The 22,637-nt window shown below is 47.3% G+C and overlaps 1 protein-coding gene across 3 annotated transcripts in view; it reads left to right on the top strand.

Moving 5' to 3' along the window:
- Positions 1–9,491: 9,491 nt before the first annotated feature.
- Positions 9,492–22,637, top strand: part of LOC120310474 (rano class II histocompatibility antigen, A beta chain-like) — a 34,775-nt gene continuing 21,629 nt past the window's right edge. For 2 of the 3 annotated variants that reach the window (XM_039348902.1, XM_039348901.1), the window contains exons 1-3: positions 9,492–9,677; positions 13,862–14,134; positions 22,341–22,622. In XM_039348902.1, coding sequence (XP_039204836.1) covers positions 9,587–9,677; positions 13,862–14,134; positions 22,341–22,622 — 646 coding nt within the window. In that variant the 5' untranslated portion in view covers positions 9,492–9,586. Of the gene's footprint in view, positions 9,678–11,290; positions 11,479–13,861; positions 14,135–22,340; positions 22,623–22,637 lie in introns of those variants that run through there. The other variant, XM_039348903.1, reaches the window with a different exon arrangement.

The following is a 22,637-nucleotide window of genomic DNA, read 5'->3' as shown; positions in this document are numbered from 1 at the left end:
TAAAATTGTTGCCAAATCGAGAGTATATGGAAAGATATTGCTTATCTTCTCATTTTTACAGGGTAAAAAAACTTTACAGATAACACACTCAGTTCCTGTTGTTGAATTCATTTATGAATTAATCTTCGTTAAGATGTTTTTTTCAAATTTGTTTGTCAAGTTTATATGGCTATTTCACACAAAGTGACTCTTGGTGGGATACAATTAAAGCAATAATAAAAATTAAAACATTGAGGTATGAATGCTAAGAAAGCAAGAGAAAGTACATCAAGATGCTACCAACCATGCAACCAGCACACGGGGCCCTGTTACCAGGAGATCCCCAGGACCGTTGAAAGAATCACATTTCAAGGAATTTCTAGAAGTCCTAATAGTTAGGAGACTCTCTCAATTTCAGGATAGTCAATGGTTTTTGTTTTGTGAAGGGGCTGTACAACCTGTCCAGAAATAGTCAGTGTTGCAACCATTCTCAAGTGGTTCACCATGGACCCAACCATCTTAGACAACTTTTATCTTCTGTCCAGTATTTTTGGAGCAGTATATTGAGAGCATGGTTGGTGGGTCAATCATCAATAATTGAATTTCAATATTTTTGGGATAAACACATGTCCATCATCTGAATTTGTTTTGAAAAAAATGAAATAAAATATTAAATAAGAAAACAAAAAACTCAAAGGGCAGACTCTATGCAGCACTAGGTCTTTTTTTGCCATCAGTTTTCTGTTTCTATCTTTTTATCCCATACTCATAGGGTTGCTCTTGAAAACCAGCTGGAATTTATAAAATGGTCCAGAATGCAAAGGCATGCACAGTGTTGAGTTTCCATGTGTTCTTCCATAGGACAGGCTCTACAGAATCCCAGTTTCTTTCCAGGTGCAATTAAATTTACCTTTCAAACCCTCCATGAGACAGAACCAGGATATCTGCAGGGTTTCCTCTCCTTAAGGATAACTCCTTGTCCCACCAGAGCAGATTGGCATGCAAATATTCCCTAAAAGATTCCCACTTTATGGATCATTAGAAGCCTGCCTTTTCTGCTGCAGTTCCTGCCCTATTGGACTTACTCCCCCTTGAAATTGAATAGGCCCCCATCCTCTTAAACTTCTGGAGAATTGCTACTTCTGCCAACCATTTAGGATAAGGTAAGGTCAGTGCAGGATAAGAATCTGGTGGATTACCTCAGAGAAGGGAGTTTTCAGCACCATATAGCTCTTCTTTTAATTTTATGCTGTTGTTGTTCTTTTTATAGTTGTGTGTATTGGGGATTTTTTGTTGTTGTAGTGTAAGTATATTCCATTTACTGAGACTTTTCTGTCTCTCTGTATCACATCTTATCCAAACTTTTTCTTGAAATTTGAAAGACTATAAAAGAAATATTACTTTCTTTTCTCAGATACCACAAAATGCACCAAGTGCCCAGATGATCAATATCCAACTGAGAACCGAGTCCAGTGTATCCCCAAAAGAATAAACTTCCTGTCTTATGAAGAACATCTCAGCATCATCCTCATCTCCTTTGCTCTACTCTTGTTCCTAATCACAGGCTTTGTTTTAGTCATATTCATTAAATACCTTGAAACTCCTATTGTCAAAGCCAATAACCGGGACCTCTCCTTCATCCTCCTGGTCTCCCTTCTGCTTTGCTTCTTATCCTCCTTGTTTTTCATTGGCCGACCAAGGAAAGCCACCTGCCTTCTCCGACAAATGGTGTTCAGCATTGTCTTCTCAGTAGCCGTGTCTTCTGTGTTGGCCAAAACGATCACAGTAGTGCTGGCATTCCTAGCCTCAAAACCAGGCAATAAAGTGAAAAGATGGTTGGGGAAGAGCTTGGCCAACTCCATCATCCTTTCTTGTTCTGCTGCCCAAATTTTCATTTGTGCCATGTGGTTGGGAGTTTCTCCCCCATTTTCTGACTCTGATCTGCACTCCCAGCCTGAAGAGATTATCCTTCAATGTAATGAAGGCTCTGTTGCCATGTTTTATGTTGTTCTTGGCTACATGGGCTTCCTTGCTGCAATTTGCTTCACTGTGGCTTTCCTGGCCAGGAACCTGCCTGGAGCTTTCAATGAAGCCAAGCTGATCACCTTTAGCATGCTGGTCTTCTGCAGTGTCTGGGTTTCCTTCCTCCCCACCTACCTGAGCACTAAAGGCAAATATATGGTGGCCGTGCAGGTCTTCTCCATCTTGGCCTCTGGTGCTGGACTATTGAGCTGCATCTTCTTTCCCAAGTGCTACATTATCATCCTGAGACCAGATCTGAACACTAAGGAACATGTAATGACAAAAGTACGGGAATAATTGTGAAATTGTTTCTTAGGCTGGTAACATCTAGTTAGCCATTATTATTGGTTATAATTGGTTATAATTGGTTGTAATAATCACAACTGCTATATCTTCTTCTCTATCTTCAGGAACATTTTGAAATCTTAAATAGTGTTCCGCTTTCTCCATTTCTAAAACTGGCACTGTTTTTTCTAAATTTTGATTTGCTTGTTCTAATTTTTCAATTTCTTACATTAGTACTTCCATTTTAATTAATATCATCTGATTTATTTTCTATTTTCTAAATTCTTTGTTCATTTTTAACAATCATTTGCTGATGGGCTTTAAATTGTGTCTTTATATCCAACATTTGTTTGTTTAATTTATCAAAATTACTTTTTGTCTCTTCATGGTTTCTCTGTATTGATTCTTAAATTAATTTTAATGTGGTTTGCATCTCAGTTTGAGCAGTGCTTATTTTCTCATGCTGCAACATTGTTTCAATAGATCACTGGCTTGTTGGGCTAGAAATGTTCTGACAAAAGGTGCAGAGGAAGTTTTTTTCCATAAGTCTAGTGAGATTTGATGCACTCATTTTTCAAGCCAACTATCTTAGGCTAAAATCCAAACCGTGAAAAGAGCCAATTACTTTAGGCTAGATCCAAATTCTCAAGGAGAAAAAACAAGAGAAAAAAAGAGAAAAAAAGAAGAAAAAGCCAACTGTCTTAGGCTAAAATCCAACGATAAAATTGAGCCAACTACTTTAGGCTAAATCCAAATCCTCCAGTCAAATCACAAATATAAAACGCCTGCTGTCTCCAAATAATTCCTGTTTTAGTTATATCTAGAGTCAACAGATGTAGTTGTAGAGAGTTTTTCCTCATGCATAGTCATATAAAGGCACTTTGTTTACACCAGATGTTGTTTCAAGGTAAAACACTTTTCAAATTCTTTTATCATTTGGTATTGCTGTAGTATCTGCTTTTACCACTAGATGTCCTCATACACTGTATTGTCTATATCCGTTTTTAAAAGATTGTTAAAAAATTTTCTTTTAAAGTTCTTTGGAATTTATTTACGCTAGAAATTTAATCTAAAAGTATTTTCCACGTCCTGTAGGTTAAGCAGTTTTTCTTTAAGTCAATCAAAATTCCATTTTTAAGTATTCTTTTATATTCCTTAAATTCCTTCCCCCTCTTGTAATTGCTAGCCACTTTTACCTCTCTTCTCCAGTCCTTCTGGGGTCTTTACTTCGTAGATTTTTCCCAATCAGGGGATCAGTATTTCTGAGTCCTTAAGGAAAAGGAATAAAAAAGAGGCTCGCCCAGTTTCAGCACGCTGTTGACAATCAGCTGTTTGTTGGAGCACAGCAGCTCCTCGCTTTTTTTTCCGGCTGACGATGACTTGGGCTGCCTGTGCTTCCCAGGCAGCCTTTCTTCCGTCCTTCAGAAAGCTTTCTTCAGTCCGTCTGGACCAACCGCCATCTGGTGCAGACTCCCGAAGCTTCCCTCCTTCTTCATTGCCCCTCTAGGGCAACTTTCTGACCCCTTGGGGGTCACTGGACTGAACGAAATCGGGCTAAGAAGCCGGAGCCCCCGTTTCTTCCACCCATCTCATTATGGTGTCAGACCGGAAGTTGGGAAGGAGCTTCCTGAGGGACCTCCTCCATCTTCCCAGGGTGGTAAAAGGCAAGCAGAAGTTCAACTGGTCTAGCAACCTACCTAGCTCTCCGCAGTGAACCTTGCAGGAAAGGACAGGAAGTATGGGGACAAGGGAAGGGACCCCCAGGAACTATCTGGGCTGGAGGAAAGCTTATATCCATACTTCTCTCTCCCTCCTCCTTTGGGGGAGATATGGGGAGGGGTCACAATAAGGGTATCCACACCAATACTCCTGAGGTCTCTCAGTCCTTCAACACCCACCTTTCCTGAGTACCCCAAACTGTTCTATTCCCCCATTTTCAGCCCTACTTGCTCCCTTTGGGCAATTTTTGAGGCCTCTTTCCACCCAGCTTCTCCCCGACTGTGGGGTTGCTGCCTCCCTGCCTCTGGGGATGCCCGGGCGGTGGGGCTGACCTTCCCCTCCCCTCCCCCATGAGGCCCTCCCTCCGGATTAGCCCCTCCCTCTGCTGCTCCTGGGTGATTTGCCCCTCCCAAATAGGCCCTCTGCAGCCCCCCAAGACCATCTCAAAGGGAGGGGCTCCACCCCCCCCCACTAAACGGAGAATTTGGAGGAGCAACTCAGGTGTTGATTGAGCATTTGGGGATTCTGGGTGGGGGGTTCCCCTTTCCCAAAGTCTCTCTTGGGGGCTTCCAGCCCCTTCCCACTCCTTCCCCCAAGAAGGAATCCAAGCTCAACTCTTCCCTCACCTTAAAAAAAGAACTTCAGAAGATTCAGAAGAAAAACTGAAGTTGCAAAAGCATCGTTTTCTTATACTTTTGGTGGCATTTCTGGATTCAGGTCTGAAAACGCCTCAGTTTTCCTGTTTCCGCTTTCATTTTCCGACTCCTTTCTCTTTCAGCACAAGAAACGTTTTGAACTCAGGCGCTAATTCGGGGTCTGCAAGGTCCCCCCCCCACCCAGCCACGGGGAGGGGGGCGAGAGAGAGCCCCGGCTGCCTCTTACAGCCACAACCAGGGAAGGGGGGGGGCTCCCTCTTCGTCCTGCGGTGGGAAATGAGGCGAGGGAGGGAGCGGAGAACAGGCGGAGATCCAGGCTCCTGCAGGCTCCCGCCTATCTTGTCCTCCACCCCTTTCCCCACTACTGGAGTCCCAGCCCTTCTCTCCCCCTCTTCCCTCAGAAGCCCTGGCGGCCCCTCCCAGCCTCTCTCCTCCCTCGACGATCCCCCTCCTTACCGGGGGTCTCTTTCCCCCCTTCGCTTCCGGGGATCCGGGCCAACGCCCCCACCAGCAGCAGCATCAGGGGGAGCCCAGCGGAGCCTATGAATGCCGCCCCACAAGCCCCCCAAAGAGGGGGGAGGAAGACGGAGGTGCTCCCAGTCCCAGAGGCGGAATCGGGGGGAGTCTGGATGGGGGGGGGAGGAGGAAACGTTTTCCTCGAACTTTATAATTGGGAGTGTCCATAAGAGCGGAAGGACCAATGGGATTTCTCCCTTCTTGAGCGTCATCGGTCTCCGGGCAGAGTCTCCTTTGATGTCACCCGATGGAGGAGATTGTTCGGCGCAGAGAGAGAAGCGGAGAAAGTGTGTGTGTGGGGGGAATCCCTTCAGTCTTGGGGGAGGGGGCGCAGCTCAAGAGGGTATTTCACGACAGCCCCGGAGGGAGGGTGGACTTCCCTTTGCCCTCCCCCCGGATCCTGTTGGGGGGGGCTACAGTGGATGAAAAAAGGGGAGGAGCAGCCCCACAGCCAGCGAGGACTTGGAGGGGGGTCTCTTAGGCAGCTGACGGGGGAGTCCTTGGGCGCCTTCACACACACACACACACACACACAATCATGCAGGGTCCTGGGAAGCTTCTGCCTTTTGGGCCCTTCCTGGCAAAGGGGCTGCTGGAGGGGAGGTTTTGCCCCCAGCGCTGTGGGGTTTTCTGACCCACCGCAAATAGGTCGGTTTTGGTTCAAGAATCGCTCCTTCCTTCCTTCCTTCCTTTCTTCCTTCCTTCCTTCCTTCCTTCCTTCTTTCCTTCCTTCCTTCCTTCCTTCCTTCCTTCCTTCCTTCCTTACCTTCTTTCTTCCTTCCTCTGATTTCCATATCCTTTCCTTCCTTCCTCATTCCCATCTCCTTCCTTCCTTCCTTCCTTCCTTCCTTCCTTCCTTCCTTCCACTTTATTGAACTCCGTGGGAATTGAAGAGGTATAAACTATGACATAAAAAAGAAATAAAATAAAACTGCCCCCCCCCGCATAGATGAACTGGACCAGCCCCCGATTCCTGCCTAACCTCCAAACGGCGCTGTTTCTGCCTTTCTGCGGCCCCTCCCCACCTCGGCCACAACCATCAAAGGGAGGGGTCTCTCTCTCTCTCTCTCCGTCTTCCTGGGGGGGATGTGGGGAGGGAGGGAGGCTCCCGCAGTCTCTCTTGCCCTCGACCCCTTTCCCAAAGTCACGTCTGGGGTCCCAGCCCCTTTCTTCCCTCCCCCTCCCCACCCCAGGAGAACTGAGAGTCCCTCTGAGCCCTCACCTCCTCCCGCCCAGCCCCTTTCTCTCCCCCTCCCCAAAGGAGCACTGGGGGTCCCTCCCAGCCCTTGCCCCCGCCCGCCCAGCCCCTTCTTCCCCCTTCGCTTCCAGGGATCTCGCCCAGCGTCCTCCCCCCAGCAGCAGCAGGGAGACCCCAGCAGAGCCCAGGGACGCCCCCAGCCCCAGAGGCGGAATCGGAGGGGGGGGGATCTGGAGGGTGGGCGGGGGAGGCGTTTTCCTCGGACCAGAACTGGAAGTGCCCTGAAGAGGGGGCGGAACCAATGGGAATTCCCCCTTCTGCAACGTCATCGGTCTCCGGGCAGAGTCCTTTGTGACTTCACCCACCGGCAGACAAAGCGAGGACGATCCTGGGCTGCCAGGAGGGACCCCTCCCCTCCATCCCCAGGGAGGCCGCCCTGCTCTCCGCCCTCCCCGGCCCTGGCACCCTTTTTTTGGGGGGGGAGGCGGAGATGGACGGGGGGAGGGAGTTCCTCTGGAGGGCAGGAAGGCGAGGGGATCAGGACCCCAAGGAGGGGGGCGCTGGGTGCGAATGGGGCAGGAGCCTCTCTGGCTTCTGAGGGGCTCAAACGGGCTCCGATCCTGGAGAAAGAGGCCCGGATGAAGCCAGGAGAACCTCCAGCTCCAGCAGCTTCCCAGCCACGGAAGAGGCTCTCTGGGGGAAGCAGGAATAGGGGGTCTCCCAGGGGTCCCCTCCCTCTGGCAGGACCTGGAGAGATTGAGGAGGGGGGTCGTGCCCCTTCCCCTCCCTGGGATCTGCCACCCTCCTCCCGAACGGGTTCTGGCTTCGGATCTAAACTAGCCTGGTTCATCAATACGGGGGCAGGGGAGGCCTCAATCCGGGGAGGGGGAGGGGAGGAGGGAGGGTCCTCTTGCAGAGGTAAGAAAAAGGTGGAAGAGGAAGGGAGGGAGGGAGGGAGGGAGGGAGGAGGAACACCAGGTTTTTCTACAATTTAAATTTTATTCTTTTACAGTGAAGGGAAGGGATTCCGAGGGAGAGTAGTGGAGATGAAGCTGCTGTGAGTTCAAAGCCGGAAGAGATTTGGGCTTCTGGACTGACAGGCAGGCCCAGAGTCCCTGGGGTCAGTTTATAGGGAATGGACCGAAATGGAACGGAACAGACAGAATAGGGAATGGAATGAAATGGAACAGAACAGAACAAAATAAAATATGGAACGGAACAGAACAGAACAGAATAGAATAAAAAATGGAATAGAAAATGGAATGGAACAGAACAGAATAGAAGAGAAGAGAAAATGGAATGGAACGGAACGGAACAGACAGAATGGAATAGAAAATGGAATGGAACGGAACAGAACAGAACATGGAATGGAATGGTTTTGTGGTCTACCTTGTCAAAGGTCTTACTAAAGTCTAAGTCTACCACATCCACAGCATTTCGCTGGTCTGCTACCACTTTATTAAAAAATTCAAACGCTTTAGCCAACACATTGACTATTTTTAGGCTAAAATGCTCCTGATCAAATTAATCATAAAAGGCATGAAGAACAATGAAAGCCCCAATCGCCCTGGTCACAGCCCTTTATTCCCTGAGGCTTTTCAGCTCAGAATCCACACAAATCTCCCAGAGACTCTGAATACGAGGCTACGGAAAAGAATAAAGCTTTATGGTTTGATCAAAGAAGAGCCCGATGTCTCAATCTCTTGTCACACGCACAGCGAGACAGAGGAGAAAAGGCACACACATTATCTTTTTTTTTTTTTCACTTTTATAGCTAAGGCACTTTCTCAGGCTAACAGGCTAAAAGATTCCTTTTTTTCGTTTGAATACTTGTTTTCTTTATCTGTCAGGTTAGCTCAGTTACAGCTTGTCACAGGCTACGCTTCGAATACACAACTGCTGGCAAGCAGCCCAGAACTTTCTCTTTGGGCGGATACATTTGCAGCGGAAGAATGATACATTGCAAGCTATAGCCAATACATTTAAAGTGAGAAGAGAGGAGAAGAGAAGAGAAGAGAAGAGAAGAGAAGAGAAGAGAAGAGAAGAGAAGAGAAGAGAAGAGAAGAGAAGAGAAGAGAAGAGACGGAGCTTGTGGTGCCCCACTGCTTACTTCTCTCCATGTGGATGTGGCGCCATTGGGGGCTACTCCTTGAGTAGGCTTGTCAGCCACATACAGATCCATCTGGTGGTGATGTTGTTTATCCCACCTTTTCCTAGTTTAGCAAGGAGCAGGTTGTGGTCTACTTTGTCAAAAGCCTTACTGAAATCTAGGCATGCGACGTCCACTGCGTTTCACTGGTCTACTGATTCAGTCCCTTGATCCAAGAATGAGATGAGATTGGCCTGGCATGATCTGTTCTCCACACACCCGTGCTGGCTCCCGGTTATAACTTTGTTTGCTCCTAGTTGTTCACAGATCTGCTTTTTGATTATCTTTTCTAGGATCTTCCCAGATATGGAGGTTAAACTGATTGGTCTGCAGTTTCCTGGGTCTGTTTTTTGTTTTTTTTTTCCCTTTCTTGAAGATGGGAACCACATCAGCCCTTTTCCAATCCTCGGTTCTTCCCGGGTGCTCCAGGATTTGTGGAGGATGGGGTTCTGATATAACATCTGGTATCGGTTGCCTGAGGAGTTTGGGAGTCTTTTTGTGTGTGTGTGTGTGTGTGTGTGTGTGTCCGCAGTCCCCCCCCCACATGGTTCAGACCTGGGGGGGGGCTTCCTGCCCCCAAACTGAGCCGGGTGAGCCCAGGAGGAGCCCTCAAGCTCTGGCTCCACTTTGCTCTAGGCTCCCTCTGGGAACTGAAAGGGCATCTAGTCCACCCCTACAGACACACAGAGAAAAGGAGGATCTGGTTGAGAATCACGGGGGGGGTGCGCAAAAGGAAGTCCGCATGAAACGCCCCCCTAAAATGCAGCTCCCCCCCCGACTGAAGGGATTGTTCCCCCCTCCCACTTTCTCCGCTTCTCTCTCTGCGCCGAACTATCTCCTCTATCGGGCGAAGTCAAGGGAGGCTCTGCCCGGAGATCGATGACGCTGCGGAAGGGAGAAATCCCATTGGTCTCTCCACTTTTCTGGGCCCTCCCAGTTCCGAAGTTCGAGGGAAACGCCTCCTCCCCCCCCCCAATCCAGACCCCCCGATTCCGCCTCTGGGGCTGGGAGCCTCCGCGTCTCCGTCTCTGGTCTCTCTGGGGCGCTTGTGGGGCGGCGTCCATGGGCTCCGCTGGGCTCCTCCTGGTGCTGCTGCTGCTGGCGGGGGCGCTGGCCCGGATCCCCGGAAGCGAAGGGGGGAAGGAGACCCCCGGTAAGGAGGGGGCTCGTCGAGGGAGGAGAGGGGCTGGGAGGGGCCGTCAGAGCCCCTGGGGGTGGGGGGGGGGAGAAAGGGGCTGGGATCCCAGAAGTGGGGGGAAAGGGGTCGAGGGCAAGAGAGGCAGTAGGCTGCAGGAGCCTCGATCTCCGCGTGGTCTCCGCCCCTGCCTCGCCTCATTTTCCCCGCAGGATGGAGATGGAGCCCCCTCCCCTCTTCCCTTGTTGTGGCCGAGGTGGGGCGGGGGTCGCGAGAAGGCAGCCCAGGTGGGATAAGAAGCAGCCGGGCTCCTCTCTCGTCCCCCCCCCGTGGCTGGGTGGGAGGGGGACCGTGCGGATCCCAAATTAGCGCCTGAGCCCCAAAGTTTCTTGCACCGAAAGAGGAAGGAGACGGAAAGCGAAAGCGAAAGAGGGAAACTGAGGCATTTTCAGAGCTGAATCCACAAAGGCCAGCAAAGGTATACGAAAAAGGGTTTTTTTTTGGCAAAAGTGTTTTTGCAACCTCAGTTTTTCTTCTGAATCTCCATTTTTTTAAGGGGAGGGAAGAGTTGAGCTGGATTCCTTCTTGGGGGAGACTCTGAATTTGGGGAGGAGACTCAGAACCCCCCACCCTATTGCTGAATCCGGACTTGGAGGGGAGGGGAGAACTGAGGGAGAAGGATATTTGGGGGGGGTCTGAATTGCTCCCCAAAACTGTCCCTTTAGTGAAGGGGGCTGGAGCCCCTCTCTTTGAGACAGTCTCGGGGGGCTGCAGAGGGGTCTATTTGGACGGGGGAGTGGAAAGAGGCGTCGAAAATCATCCAAAAGCTGCTAGTGGGGCTGAAGATGGGGGCGAGGGGGGAAAAGGGAAGGTGGGGCTTGAAGGGCGGGGATAGCCCAGGAGCATGGGTGTAGGTATCCTGATTGTGAGCCCCCCTTCCCTTCTGCTCCCAAAAGGAAGAGCGAGAGAGAAGCTTGGATATTCCTTTCCTTCCAGCGCAGGGGGGTCTCTTCCTCCCCCCATATTTCCTGCCAGTTTGGGGGGGAAAGAGGCCCCACCGGGATCTAACATTCCTTGCAGACACTTAGACCAAGTGCTGGATCAGCTGAACTTCTGCCTGCCTTTTTCCACCCTGGGAAGATGGGGGGTCCCTCACTAAGCTCCTCCCCTCCCTCATTTCCCCTCCCGACCCCCCACTAAGGGGGAATCCCGCAGGGACCGACGGTTCCCCATCCCTCCTCCAGGGGGCGCCTTCCGGTAGCCTCTTGCGGCAGGTTTCCCTCCCCTCCTCTGACAAGCCTGTGTCCCTCCTATAGGAGAGGCTGGGAACCATGTGCCCTGGAGTCCCTCCTGACGGCCCCTCCTCCTCCTCCTCCTCCTCCCCGCAGCCCATTTCCTGTACCTCTCCTCTCCGGAGCCGGTATAAACACCTCCCTAAAATGCACCCCCCCCCCCAGACCGAAGGGATTTCCCCCCTCCAACTTTCTCCGCTTCTCTCTCGGCTTCGCACTATCTCCTCTTGTGGATGAACTCAAGGGAGGCTCTGCCCGGAGACCGATGACGATGCAGAAGGGAGAATTCCCATTGGTCCTTCCGCTTTTCTGGGCCCTCCCAATTCCGAAGTTCTAGGAAACCGCTTCCTCCCCCCAAGCCAGACCCCCGATTCCGCCTCTGGGGCTTGGAGCCTCCGCGTCTCTCTCCCCGCTCTCTGGGGGCGCTGGTGGGGCGGCGTCCATGGGCTCCGTTGGGGTCCCTCTTCTGCTGCTGGCGGGGGCGCTGGCCCGGATCCCCGGAAGCGAAGGGGGGAAGGAGACGCCCGGTAAGGAGGGGGCTCGGAGAGGGGCTGGGAGGGGCCGTCAGGGCTCCTGAGGGGGGGGGAGAAAGGGGCTGGGACCCCTGAAGTAGGGAAAGAGGTCGAAGGCAAGAGAGGCGGGAGACTGCAAGTGCCTCGATCTCCGCGTGGTCTCCCTCCCTCGCCGCATTTCCCCCCGCGGGGCGAAGAGGGAGCCCCCGTTCCCTAATTATGGCCGAGGTGGGCGAGGGTCGTGAGAAGGCAGCCGAGATGGGATAAGAGGCAGCTGGGCCCCCTCTCCGCCCCCCGTGGCTTTGTGGGAGGGGGACCTTGTGCACCCCAAATTAGCGCCTGAGCCCCAAAGTGTCTTGCACTGAAAGAGGAAGAAGACAGAAAGCGAAAGCGAAAGAGGGAAACTGAGGCATTTTCAGAGCTGAATCCACAAAGGCCAGCAAAGAGTATAAGAAAAAGAGGGGTTTTTTTTTGGCAAAAGTGTTTTTGCAACCTCAGTTTTTCTTCTGAATCTCCATTTTTTTAAGGGGAGGGAAGAGTTGAGCTGGATTCCTTCTTGTGGGAGACTCTCAATTTGGGGAGGAGACCCAGAACCCCCCACCCCAATTCCCCCATTGCTGAATCCCGACCTGGAGGGGAGGGGGGAACTGAGGGAGAAGGATATGGGGGGGTCTGAATTGCTCCCCTAAATTGGCTCCCCCAAACGATTTCTTTGTTGAGGGGGGCTGGAGATGCTCCCTTTGAGATGTTCTTGGGGGGCTTCAGGGTGACAGAAAAGAGGGCTGAATCCCCAAATCACGCAATGGCAGTTAAGTTGGTGGGAAAGAAAATTTGGGGTTAACTAGGGAATCTGGGGGTTCTCTTCTCCCCAAGATCCCCAGATCCCCAAGCCATCTAGATCAAAATTGAGCAGCCCTCCCTCAACAGAGTGGGGGGAGGGAAAGGACCCCCCATCTCCTGCCTACAACGGGGTCCTTTCAGCAGCCCCAGGAAGGCTCCCCACCCCTTTGGCCCCCCAATTCAGGGGACCCTGAGGGCCCAGATAAACCCCTGGGGGTCCTCAAGGCCCCTCAGAGAACCAGGGACCGACTTTCAAAATGACCAAATGACCACAAGGAATATCCGTCCTTCCACCCTCCACCATTCGGTGAGAATTGAAGAAGCTTCTGGGATGAGAAGCGAAACGTCTTCAAGGGAAGAACCAGGAAAGTCCAGCTGCCTTTTGGAGAAGCCCCTTTGGGCCAAGGGAGACCGGGGGGGGGAGGGAGGGTCTCAGGAGAGACCCCCCCGGCTCCCCTCAGCCCTTTCGAAGTCTCCACTGACCCAGCCTGGACTCCTCATGGGGGGTCTTAAGGGAGCTTAAAGGGGCATCTAGTCCACCCCTGCAGGAACATAGAGAAAGGGGGACTGCCGGAAGGCACCCCCTGGAGGAGGGATGGGGAACCGTCGGTCCCAGCGGGATTCCCCCTTGGTGGGGGTCTGGAGGGGAGAGGAAAATGAGGGAGGGGGAAAGAGGGACCCCCCCATCTCCCCAGGGAGGAAAAAGGCAGGCAGAAGTTCAGGTGGTCCACATTCATGGGAGGGGGCGAAAAAGGAAGTCCACAACCCCCCCTGGACACCCCTCTAAAGCTGCAGCCCCCAAGACTGGAAATCTTCCCCTCCCTCACCTTCTCTGCCTCTATTGGGAGGGATATGGGGGGGGGTCTGAGTTGCTCCTCCAAACTCCCCCTTTCGTGAAGGGGGCTGGAGCCCCTCCCTCTGAGGTGGTCTTGGGGGGCTGCAGGGGGGTCTATTTTGGAAGGGGCACAGGAACGAGGCTTTGAAAAGCACCCAAAGGCAGCTTGTGGGGCTGAAGATGGGGGGAGGGAGGGAAAGGGAAGGGGGGGCTTGAAGGGCAGGGAGAGCCCAGGAGCATGGGTGTGGGTATCCTTATGGTGACCCCCCCTTCCCTTCTGCTCCCGAAAGGGAGAGGGAGAGAGAAGCTTGGATATTATTTCCCCTCCAGCCCATAAGGGGGGGTCTCTTCCCTCCCCCCATATTTCCTGCCACTTTGGGGGGGGGAATCCAGCGTTCCCTGCAGACGGACGGAGGGCTGGACCGGCTGAACTTCTGCCTGCCTTTTTCCACCCTCGGGAGATGGAGCGGGGGTCCCTCCTTCCCCCTCCCTCATTTTCCTCCCCCCTCCAGACCCCCACCAAGGGGGAATCCGGCTGGGACCGACGGTTCCCCATCCCTCCTCCAGGGGGCGCCTTCTGGCAGTCCCTCGCGGCAGGTCTCCCGCCCCTCCGCCTTCCCGTCGCTCCGCCCCTCCTCTAGGAGCCGCTGGGAACGATGGGCCCTGGAGTCCCTCCTCAGGGCTTTCTTCTTTCTGCTCCATCCTCCCCCCCCCCCCACACAGCCCATTTCCTGCACCAGTGGAAGTCCGAGTGCCATTTCTTCAACGGGACGCAGCGGGTGCGGTTCCTGGATCGGGACTTCTACGACCGGCAGGAGATCGACTACTACGACAGCGACCTCGGGAAATACGTGGCCGTCACTCCGTTGGGGCAGCCCTATGTAGACTACCTGAACAGCGATAAGGCCATCATGGAGTACAAGAAGGCCCAAGTGGATCGCTTCTGCCGATACAACTACGAGGCTCTTCAGGGCGGCCCCGTGATTGGCCGGAGAGGTGAGGGGGGGAGGGGGAGTTCCATGGGGGGGGGAAATGCAGGGACCCCCCCCCTTTTCCTTTCATTTCTTAGGACTCTCCCGGAGAAAGATTTGCCCCTTTTTTATTCTGTGCGCTCCGATCAATCGAATTTATTCCTTGGTATTTATTGGTATTTATTGGTATTTATTGGTATTTATTTATTTATTGTAAATTTTTACAATTTTACAATAAAAACCCCTTTCCCAATCCCTCCCCCAAACCCTCCCCCATTCTTCCCAGAGCTGAATGCAGGGTTAACCAGAACTTAAAAGAAAAAAACTTTTAAACTCAATAAACCTCAAACAAATATGATTACATTCAATAAACGAATTGTTAAATACTTTAACTCCATTATATATAAAAAACAGAAAGAGAAAAAGAAGAAAAAAAAGAAAATAAGAAAAATAATGAAAAAAAACACTATTCTACACTTCTAAATAATATCTTAAACTTTAAATATAAATTATTCAAAGGCTAAATAATATTTTCTAATATCATACCTATATTGTATAAAATTTATCCATCTTTTCCACACCAAAAGATACTTCTCTTGCGATTGATCTTTCAAAAAAGCCGAAATTTTTGCCATTTCAGATAAGTAAGAAACTTTAAAAAACCATTCCTGCAAAGTAGGCAAAAATTCCTTCTTCCGATATTGTCCTATTAACAACCTTGCCGCTGTAATTAAGTTTAACATTAAAATAATTTCTTTGTCATCACAATCGGAAACAATACCCAACAAAAACAGTTGTGGAGTAAATTTTATCCTTCTTTTTAAAAATTCTTTGAGTATTCCACCATATCTTAATCCAAAAAGCTTTTATATTTTTACATGACCACCAGATATGATAATACGTTGCATCCGAGCAACCGCATCTCCAACATTTAGGCTGCAAATTTGAATACATACGAGACATTTTTTGTGGATCAAGGTGCCATCTATAAAACATTTTATAGAAATTTTCCCGTAAATTTTGCGCTTGTGTAAATTTAACATTCCTCACCCAAATAATCTCCCATGTATCTAATGAAATCGGTTTATCAAAATTTTGAGCCCATTTAACCGTACAATCTTTATCTAGTTCTGCTTCTGAATCCAATTCCACTAATACCCCATAAATTCTTTTTATATGGGTTCGACTTTGATCTCTAATTTGTTTTAGCAAGTTCTCATCCTCTCTAAATAAACCCACTTTATAATCTATCTTCCACCTTTCCAATAATTGTCTCTACTGAAACCATGAATAATTAATATGTTCTTGTGCTAATTCATCTATGGATTTTAATTGCCAATTTTTACCATCCCACTTAAGTAATTGTATATAAGAAATACTATCCATCTTTACTCCTTTCCTTATTCCTTCTATTGCATGCCATGGAATAGCCCATAATGGAACTCTTGAGTCAATTCTATAATATTTCTTCCAAACCCGAAGTAAAGAAGTTCTTAAAATATGAGACTTAAAAACCCTGTCAACCTTTTTATTATAAATTAAATAGGCATGCCATCCATATAATAAATCCCACCCCTCCAAAAGGAGTATATCTACATTTGTTAAATTAACCCAATCACTGATTAATGTTAAAACCACAGCATCATAATACAATTTCAAATTCGGTACCTTGAGTCCACCTCTCTCTCGTATATCTTGTATAATTTTAAGTTTTACTCTTGGTTTTTTCCCTGCCCAGATAAAATTTATTGATACCTTTCTGCCATTCATCTAGATTTGCTTCTTTCTTCAAAATAGGTATCATTTGAAATAAAAAAAAGAAACTTTGGCAAGACATTCATTTTAATCGCTGCTATTCTCCCCAATAGGGACAATTGCAGCTTTTTCCAATTATCCAAGTCCTTTTGTATTTTAAACCACAGCCTTTCATAATTATTTTTGTACAGTTTTGCATTGGAAGCAGATAAAATAACCCCCAAATATTTTACCTTATTAACAACCTCGAAACCTGTCAGTCTAACTAAGGTCTCCTTATGCAAGTTGGTCATGTTTCTTGACAATATTTTAGTCTTATTGTTATTAATCTTGAAACCTGAAACTTGTCCAAACTGATTTATCAATTGTAGCAACTCCATTACAGAATAAGTTGGTTGAGACAAAGTAACAACCAGATCATCTGCAAAAGCCCTTAATTTATAATCATTTTTGTTAATTTCTATTCCTTTTATTTTAGGTGATTCACGAATTTTGATCAGTAAAATTTCCAAGGTTAAAACAAACAGCAAAGGCGACAATGGACAACCCTGTCTGGTCCCCTTTTCAATTGGGAATACCTCTGATAAACCTCCATTGACTATAAGTTGTGCCGTTTGTTTTTGATAAATGGCTCAAAGAGCCTGTAAAATTTTATCTCCAAAATTCATTTCCTCAACCAATCTTAACATAAATTGCCAATTTAACTGATCAAAAGCTTTTTCAGCATCTAGAAATATCAATCCTGCAGAAATCTGGTTGTTCTTATCCAAATATTCTATTAAATTAATAATTTGTCTAACATTGTTCTTCATATATCTTCCAGTTATGAAACCAGTTTGATCCATATGTATTAGTTGATTCAACACAGTCATAAGTCTGTTAGCTAGAATTTTCGAAAAAATCTTGTAATCTACATTCGAAAGAGATATAGGTCTATAATTTTTTGGTAGAGTAAGATCTTGGTCCTCTTTTGGGATCAAGGATATAAAAGCTCTACCCCAAGACAGGGGGGTCTCTGATCCCTGTAATATATTATTAAAAAGTTCCCTTAAAGGTTCTATCATCTCTTCTATCAAAGTCTTATAATAAATTGATGTCAGTCCATCAGTACCTGGTGCTTTACCTACTTTTAATTGTTTAATTGCTGTAACAATTTCCTCTATAGTAACCAATCCATTAATTTCTTGTTTCTGATCTTCTGTTAACTTAGGAAAATGAGCATCTTGTAAATAATTATCTATATCTAAAGCCTGTACTTTCCTACCCATATATAATTTTGTATAATAATCTAGAAAAGATTTCTTAATCAATTCCTTCTGATATACCAATTTACCATTATGATTTATTTTATCTATAATTCTCAACTTCTGTTTCTTTCGCAATTGATAAGCCAGCCATCTCCCTGGCTTATTAGCGTCATGAAATGTATTATGTTTCATATAAAGTAAATCGGCTGCAGTCTGATCCGCCATTAACATATTAAATTGCGTTTTAAGCAAATTTATAGATTCTTTAACCTTCTCATCTGTAGGATTCAAAATTAGAGCTTTTTCTTTTAATTTAATCTCATCTTCCAACTCCTTACGTTTTTGCACCTGTTTCTGTCTATAAGCCTTATTCATTTGTATCAGAACCCCGCGCATATAAGCTTTACTTGCATCCCATACCATTGCCATTGAAGTTCCCTTATGCATATTTAAAACAAAATATTCCTTTAAAGACTCTTTAAGTTTCTGAACATTCATTTCTTGTCTAAATAAATTTTCATTCAACCTCCAAAATCTCCTCTCCTCTTTTTCAGTAGCCAATTCCATCCACACTGGGCTGTGATCTGTCAATGTCCTTGGAAATATCTTTGCATTCTTTACCCTAAAATATAAGTCTGTTGTAATAAAAAAAAAGTCAATTCTTGAAAAAGATTGATGTCTATCTGAAAAAAAGGTAAAGTCTCTCTCTTCCATATTATGTTCTCGCCAATAATCTCGCAACTCCCAGTCCTCTTTCAAATCAAAAAAGGCCTTAGGTAATTTAGCCTGTTTAAAAGAAGTAGAAAATCCTTTTTTTATCTCTATAACTCCATTCCAATCTCCCATTAATATAACAGATCTATAATCCAATAGAGTCAGTTTTTGATGTAACAACCTGTAAAATTGTTCTTGTTGTTGATTTGGGGCATACAAACCTACTATAAGTATTTTCTTCCCATACAATCCCACTTCAATCATTACATATCTCCCTTGAGGATCAGAGTCTACTAAACAAACTGATAAATTTTGCTTAACATAGATGACTACACCCCCTTTTCCCCCAAGAGATTAGATACTTCTAATCCCTTCAGCTCCCTCCCTCAAAGCGGGGATCTTTATGGCATAGTAGGATATAACATCACCCTAAATAAAAATGTATAAAAAATAAGGTTAAAAATTAAATTACCTTTAAAAAGTATGAAATTCTACAAGGATGACAATGAAACATGCCAAAGGGAAGAAATAGATGCCTCTCCTTCCTATCATCTCCCTTCTCTTCCCAAGGTCCAAAGTTTCCCCTGCCCAGAAAAACTTCTTTCCAGAAAATTATACCAAATATTATATTTTTAGGGGGGGGAGGAATCCAGCAATGTCTTGCCCACTATATAGCTATATTTCAATATAATCGATATGCTATATAATATTTTAATATACTATTTTATATTAATAAATCAATAATATTTCTTTATTGATTTACTTATCAACTTTTAAAACCATCTCTCTCTCACACAGAGGGACTTTTCTTGGTATACACATAAAATATAAAACCACCAAAATAATCTATAGAATTTAAGATTTAAAAGGCAGGAATGATTAAAATCCAGTGATAAAAATTCCTTAAAAGGGGGGGGGGCTTCAGAAGGCTGACCAGCCCCACGGCTGCCTCCTCCTCCTCTCTGCCCCCCAAAAAGCCCCAGAGCCCCCTTTCCGGAAGGCCGGGAGTGGGGGAGGGGCTCCCTTCACCTCTGGGGCCTTTGGGATTTTAGGATAAAAAGTGAACTTCCAAAGGTCTGGAAAAGGGAATCAGGGAAGGCTCTTTTGTCTGCTGGGCCCTGTCCCTCTTTTAGTTCTTTTTATCCTTTATTCAGAGTCATTTGTTCATCCAATGTTGGGGGTCTGGGAGAAAAGCCCCCCTTGAAACCCCCTTTTTGGTCAGAGACTCGGCTTCACCTGCAGCCGAATCGCTTCCCTCTTCGTATCTGGGAAGGTTCCTCATTTGGGGGCAAGGATTCAAAAAACACCCACAAACATTAAAACTGAATTCATTCAGCCCTGAAGCCTCAGATTGTTTAGTTCCCTGTTTCAGATTCCTGGCAAATTGCCTACATTTGTTGTTCTAGTTTTATTTGTTTATATTATTATTATTTATTTCTATCAACTGATAAGGTTTCATGATGCAAAACAAATATTTCATCTGCAGTTGTTGCCATTTGTTGTTGCCAGGGTCTCCCAAAATAACACTCTACCAAAGAATTAAATAAGATCTTTCTTCCACGAGAGAAAAACCAAAAGATCCCAAGAGAAAAAGGCATTTTACGGGGAGATGCTGGGCATCTGCTCCTTCCAGAAATTATGGAATATTTAAGGGGAACCGACACAGATTTTGTTCTCCGCATATTCAGTCTGGAATTCATTTTTTCTCCTAAATTCTTCCCTGCAAACCTAGGAGGATAATTAATTGTTCATAAAAAAATCCTGACCGGATCCCAGGATTCAATTACAAATAACCAAACCTTTAAAAATTGCAGGTTCTTAAACTTTATATAATGAGCTGTTCATCAGAGAATCCCTGAACGGAGAGAAACGTTGCTAGCAAAAGTTCTCTGATCTGGAGTGGATCTAAGAAGGACCCTCTTGGGGGGGCTCACTCAGCCCCCCCATTAATCCACCCAAGAGTTGTGCCATTTGGTGAAGATCAAGAGGGATCCATTCCAAGGCTCTTCTGTGATCCTGGGATCTGCCTGATCTCCTCAGCCACCAACTGCCCCACCTTCCCTTTCCCCAAGATCCCCCCCAGATCCTTTCCCCCCTCCCTGTCTGGAATGGGGCAATTCACTGCAGGACAATTCAACAATTTTATTTAATTATTTAAAATAATTTTAAAAATGTTTTTTAAATTGTTGTCCTTCACATTTCATTTTCCTCCTCCCTCGGTCTCCTTCCTTTCCTGGTTCTCTTTCTCCATTTCTTCCACATTATGTAACTTTTGTGCAGCGTTGAGTTGGCTGAGTTGTCCTAGACCCCTCCCTGCCCCCCATCCCAGGCAGGCGGATCGGACCCCTCCCCACCTCCTTCCCCAGGGGAAATGGGGCTGGGAGGGAGGCCGGACGGCTGCAGGGAGAGGTTGGGGGGGGGAACCGGCAGAAAAAACCAAAGGTTCAAGTACAGATTAGGCGAAATCTGGCTCAAAATCAGGGGGTCCTCATGGGGAGCCTCACACTGGAGGTAGTTGTTGAATTCAGAGGCAATCCCCCCTCCCCCCTCACACCTCCTGCTCCTCCCCATCTTTTAACTATAATTTTATCTTGAATTCCATTTTGATTGCTATAGAAATATTTATCTGTTAGGATTTTAATGTTTTAATGCTGTAGGTCAGGGCTTTTCAACCTATTGATGACTGATTGTACCACTTTTAGGATATATGGCAAGATTCGAGTACCACCTAGCAAGGTGTCAAAAACCTGATGACCAAAAAACCCGTGTTCAAAGTTGCAATTGCACTGAAATGATTTCTGACCATTTTTCATACTTATGACCATTGCAGCATGCCCAGGGTCATGTGATTTATATTTGGATGCTTGGCAACGGATTCATATTTACGATGGTCACAGTGTCCCAGGGTCATGTGATCCCCTTCTGCAACCTTTTGACAAGCAAAGTCATTGGCAGGGCTGCTGGTGGTCAAGTGCTAAGGTGGGACTTCCTTCCCTCCCTCCCTCTTTCTCATTCCCATCTCCTTCTGAAGGACGAATTTGACCCCCCCAATTTCCCTTCTTCCATATATTCATTGAACAAGGAAAAGCCGCCAGAGACAGAAAAGACAACTAGCTTAAAAAGGCGCATTCCCCTTTAAGACTTAGCTACTGGCTAAAAAGGAAAGTTAAGGAGTGCAGTTGGTACTTAAGGAAGAAAAAACATGTAGTAAGTATGGCTGCTGGCTAAGGCAGCCTCCCCAAAGGTCTCCATTTGTAAGTACAGGCAAAATCCATTCAGGAGAAAAATACTTCAAAATCCCTTGCAGCAAATCTTACACCTAAGAATAGCAGAGCAGTAGAAGCTAACATGAGACATCAGCCATCAGCCAAATAGAAATTGCCAAACACTCCTTAAGAACACAAAATCCCCAATGCACAAATCCCAGAACTTCAAAGTCACAAAAGCACAAAAGGATCCTTCCACTCTCCATCTCCCTCCTTGTCTCACCTCCAGCTAGTGCTGCCTTTCTTCATTGCTGCCTTTCTTCATTGCTGCCTTTCTTCATTGCTGCCTTTCTTCATTCCTCATGGAGAGCAACTCCTCCTCCCTACGTTCCTTGCCTCTTGGTTGCTGCCAGCACAGGTGGCTGCCACAGAAGTTGTAGATCCACTTGTGGCCGCCCTGCTTGATCTCCTCTCCTCTCCCCCCACCCTCCTCCTTCTTTCCATTCTGTGCAGCTAGAGCTGACTCCACCTCCTCCCAAGGCTGCTTCTTTTTCTCTCTCTCCTTCTCCCGACCCAAACTGCCTCCTTTTATAGCCTCTCCTGTCTCCGCACCCTCCTCCTCCTTTCTCATGGGAGAGGGGGTGAGCTGGAAGTGAGCCTGGGGCCTTTGCCTCGCCCCAGCCACTCTGCAGCTCCAGAGGACTCTCTCACAGTAAGTCATTGCCTGTGCTGGCTTGTTCATTCCCCCACTACACTTGGCTGGGCAGGGCAGCATACCCTCTGTCATGTGCTCATGTACCACAGGTGGTACACATACCACCAGTTGAAAAGCCCTGCTGTAAGCTGCCTAGAGTCATTTTATCATGAGATGGTGGCAAACAAATTTAATAAATAAATAAATGTTCCGGTATTCTACCTATTTTTTAAAAAATGTGGTTTTCTTTTGAATGGGATCCCTGCAATTCTCCAAAACATGCTGTGTGTCTTCCCCATCTTCTGGGTCTCTTTCCGTCTCCCACACATCTGGCAGGAAATTCCTTCCGTTTTGGGGCATTTCCAGTATTTATTTGTGTTGGACTTGTGCAATTTGATGATGGAGACTGATCCCAACCAGGAACGATTTATGTTTTTCCATCTTTCAGGATCCCATTTAATTTCTTGCTGCAATTTGCTTTGGAAATGACTTAAAACAAATACTATTTTCAAAACTGAAAAGGGCTCTTGGCCTGAACTAACCAACTTGGTCTCCTGTTCTGGCCCCTCCTCTGTCTCCCCCCCCCATATCCCTTCTCCCCCTCCTCCCCTCCAGCCAAGCCCACTGTCTCCATCTCCCCCACCAAGCTGGACCCCACTTCCCCTAACACCATCCTCCTCTGCATCGTGAGGGGCTTCTACCCTGTGGAGATTGAGGTTCGGTGGCTGAAGAATGGGCAGCCAGAGAAGGAGGGCGTGGCCTTCGGGGAGGAGCTCCAGAACGGAGACTGGACCTACCAGCTCCACGTGATGCTGGAGACCCAGCCCCAGCGGGGGGATGTCTACACCTGCCAGGTGGAACATGCCAGCCTGGAGGCCCCCATCACCATCCAGTGGGGTGAGCCCCTCCCCT

The sequence above is a fragment of the Crotalus tigris genome, unplaced genomic scaffold (assembly GCF_016545835.1).
Source record: "Crotalus tigris isolate CLP2741 ecotype Arizona unplaced genomic scaffold, ASM1654583v1 scf7180000018200.93956, whole genome shotgun sequence".
NCBI classification, from domain to species: Eukaryota; Metazoa; Chordata; class Lepidosauria; order Squamata; family Viperidae; genus Crotalus; species Crotalus tigris.
The sequence above is the reverse complement of the archived record's forward strand: the minus strand, read 5'-3'. Positions and strand labels throughout refer to the sequence as shown.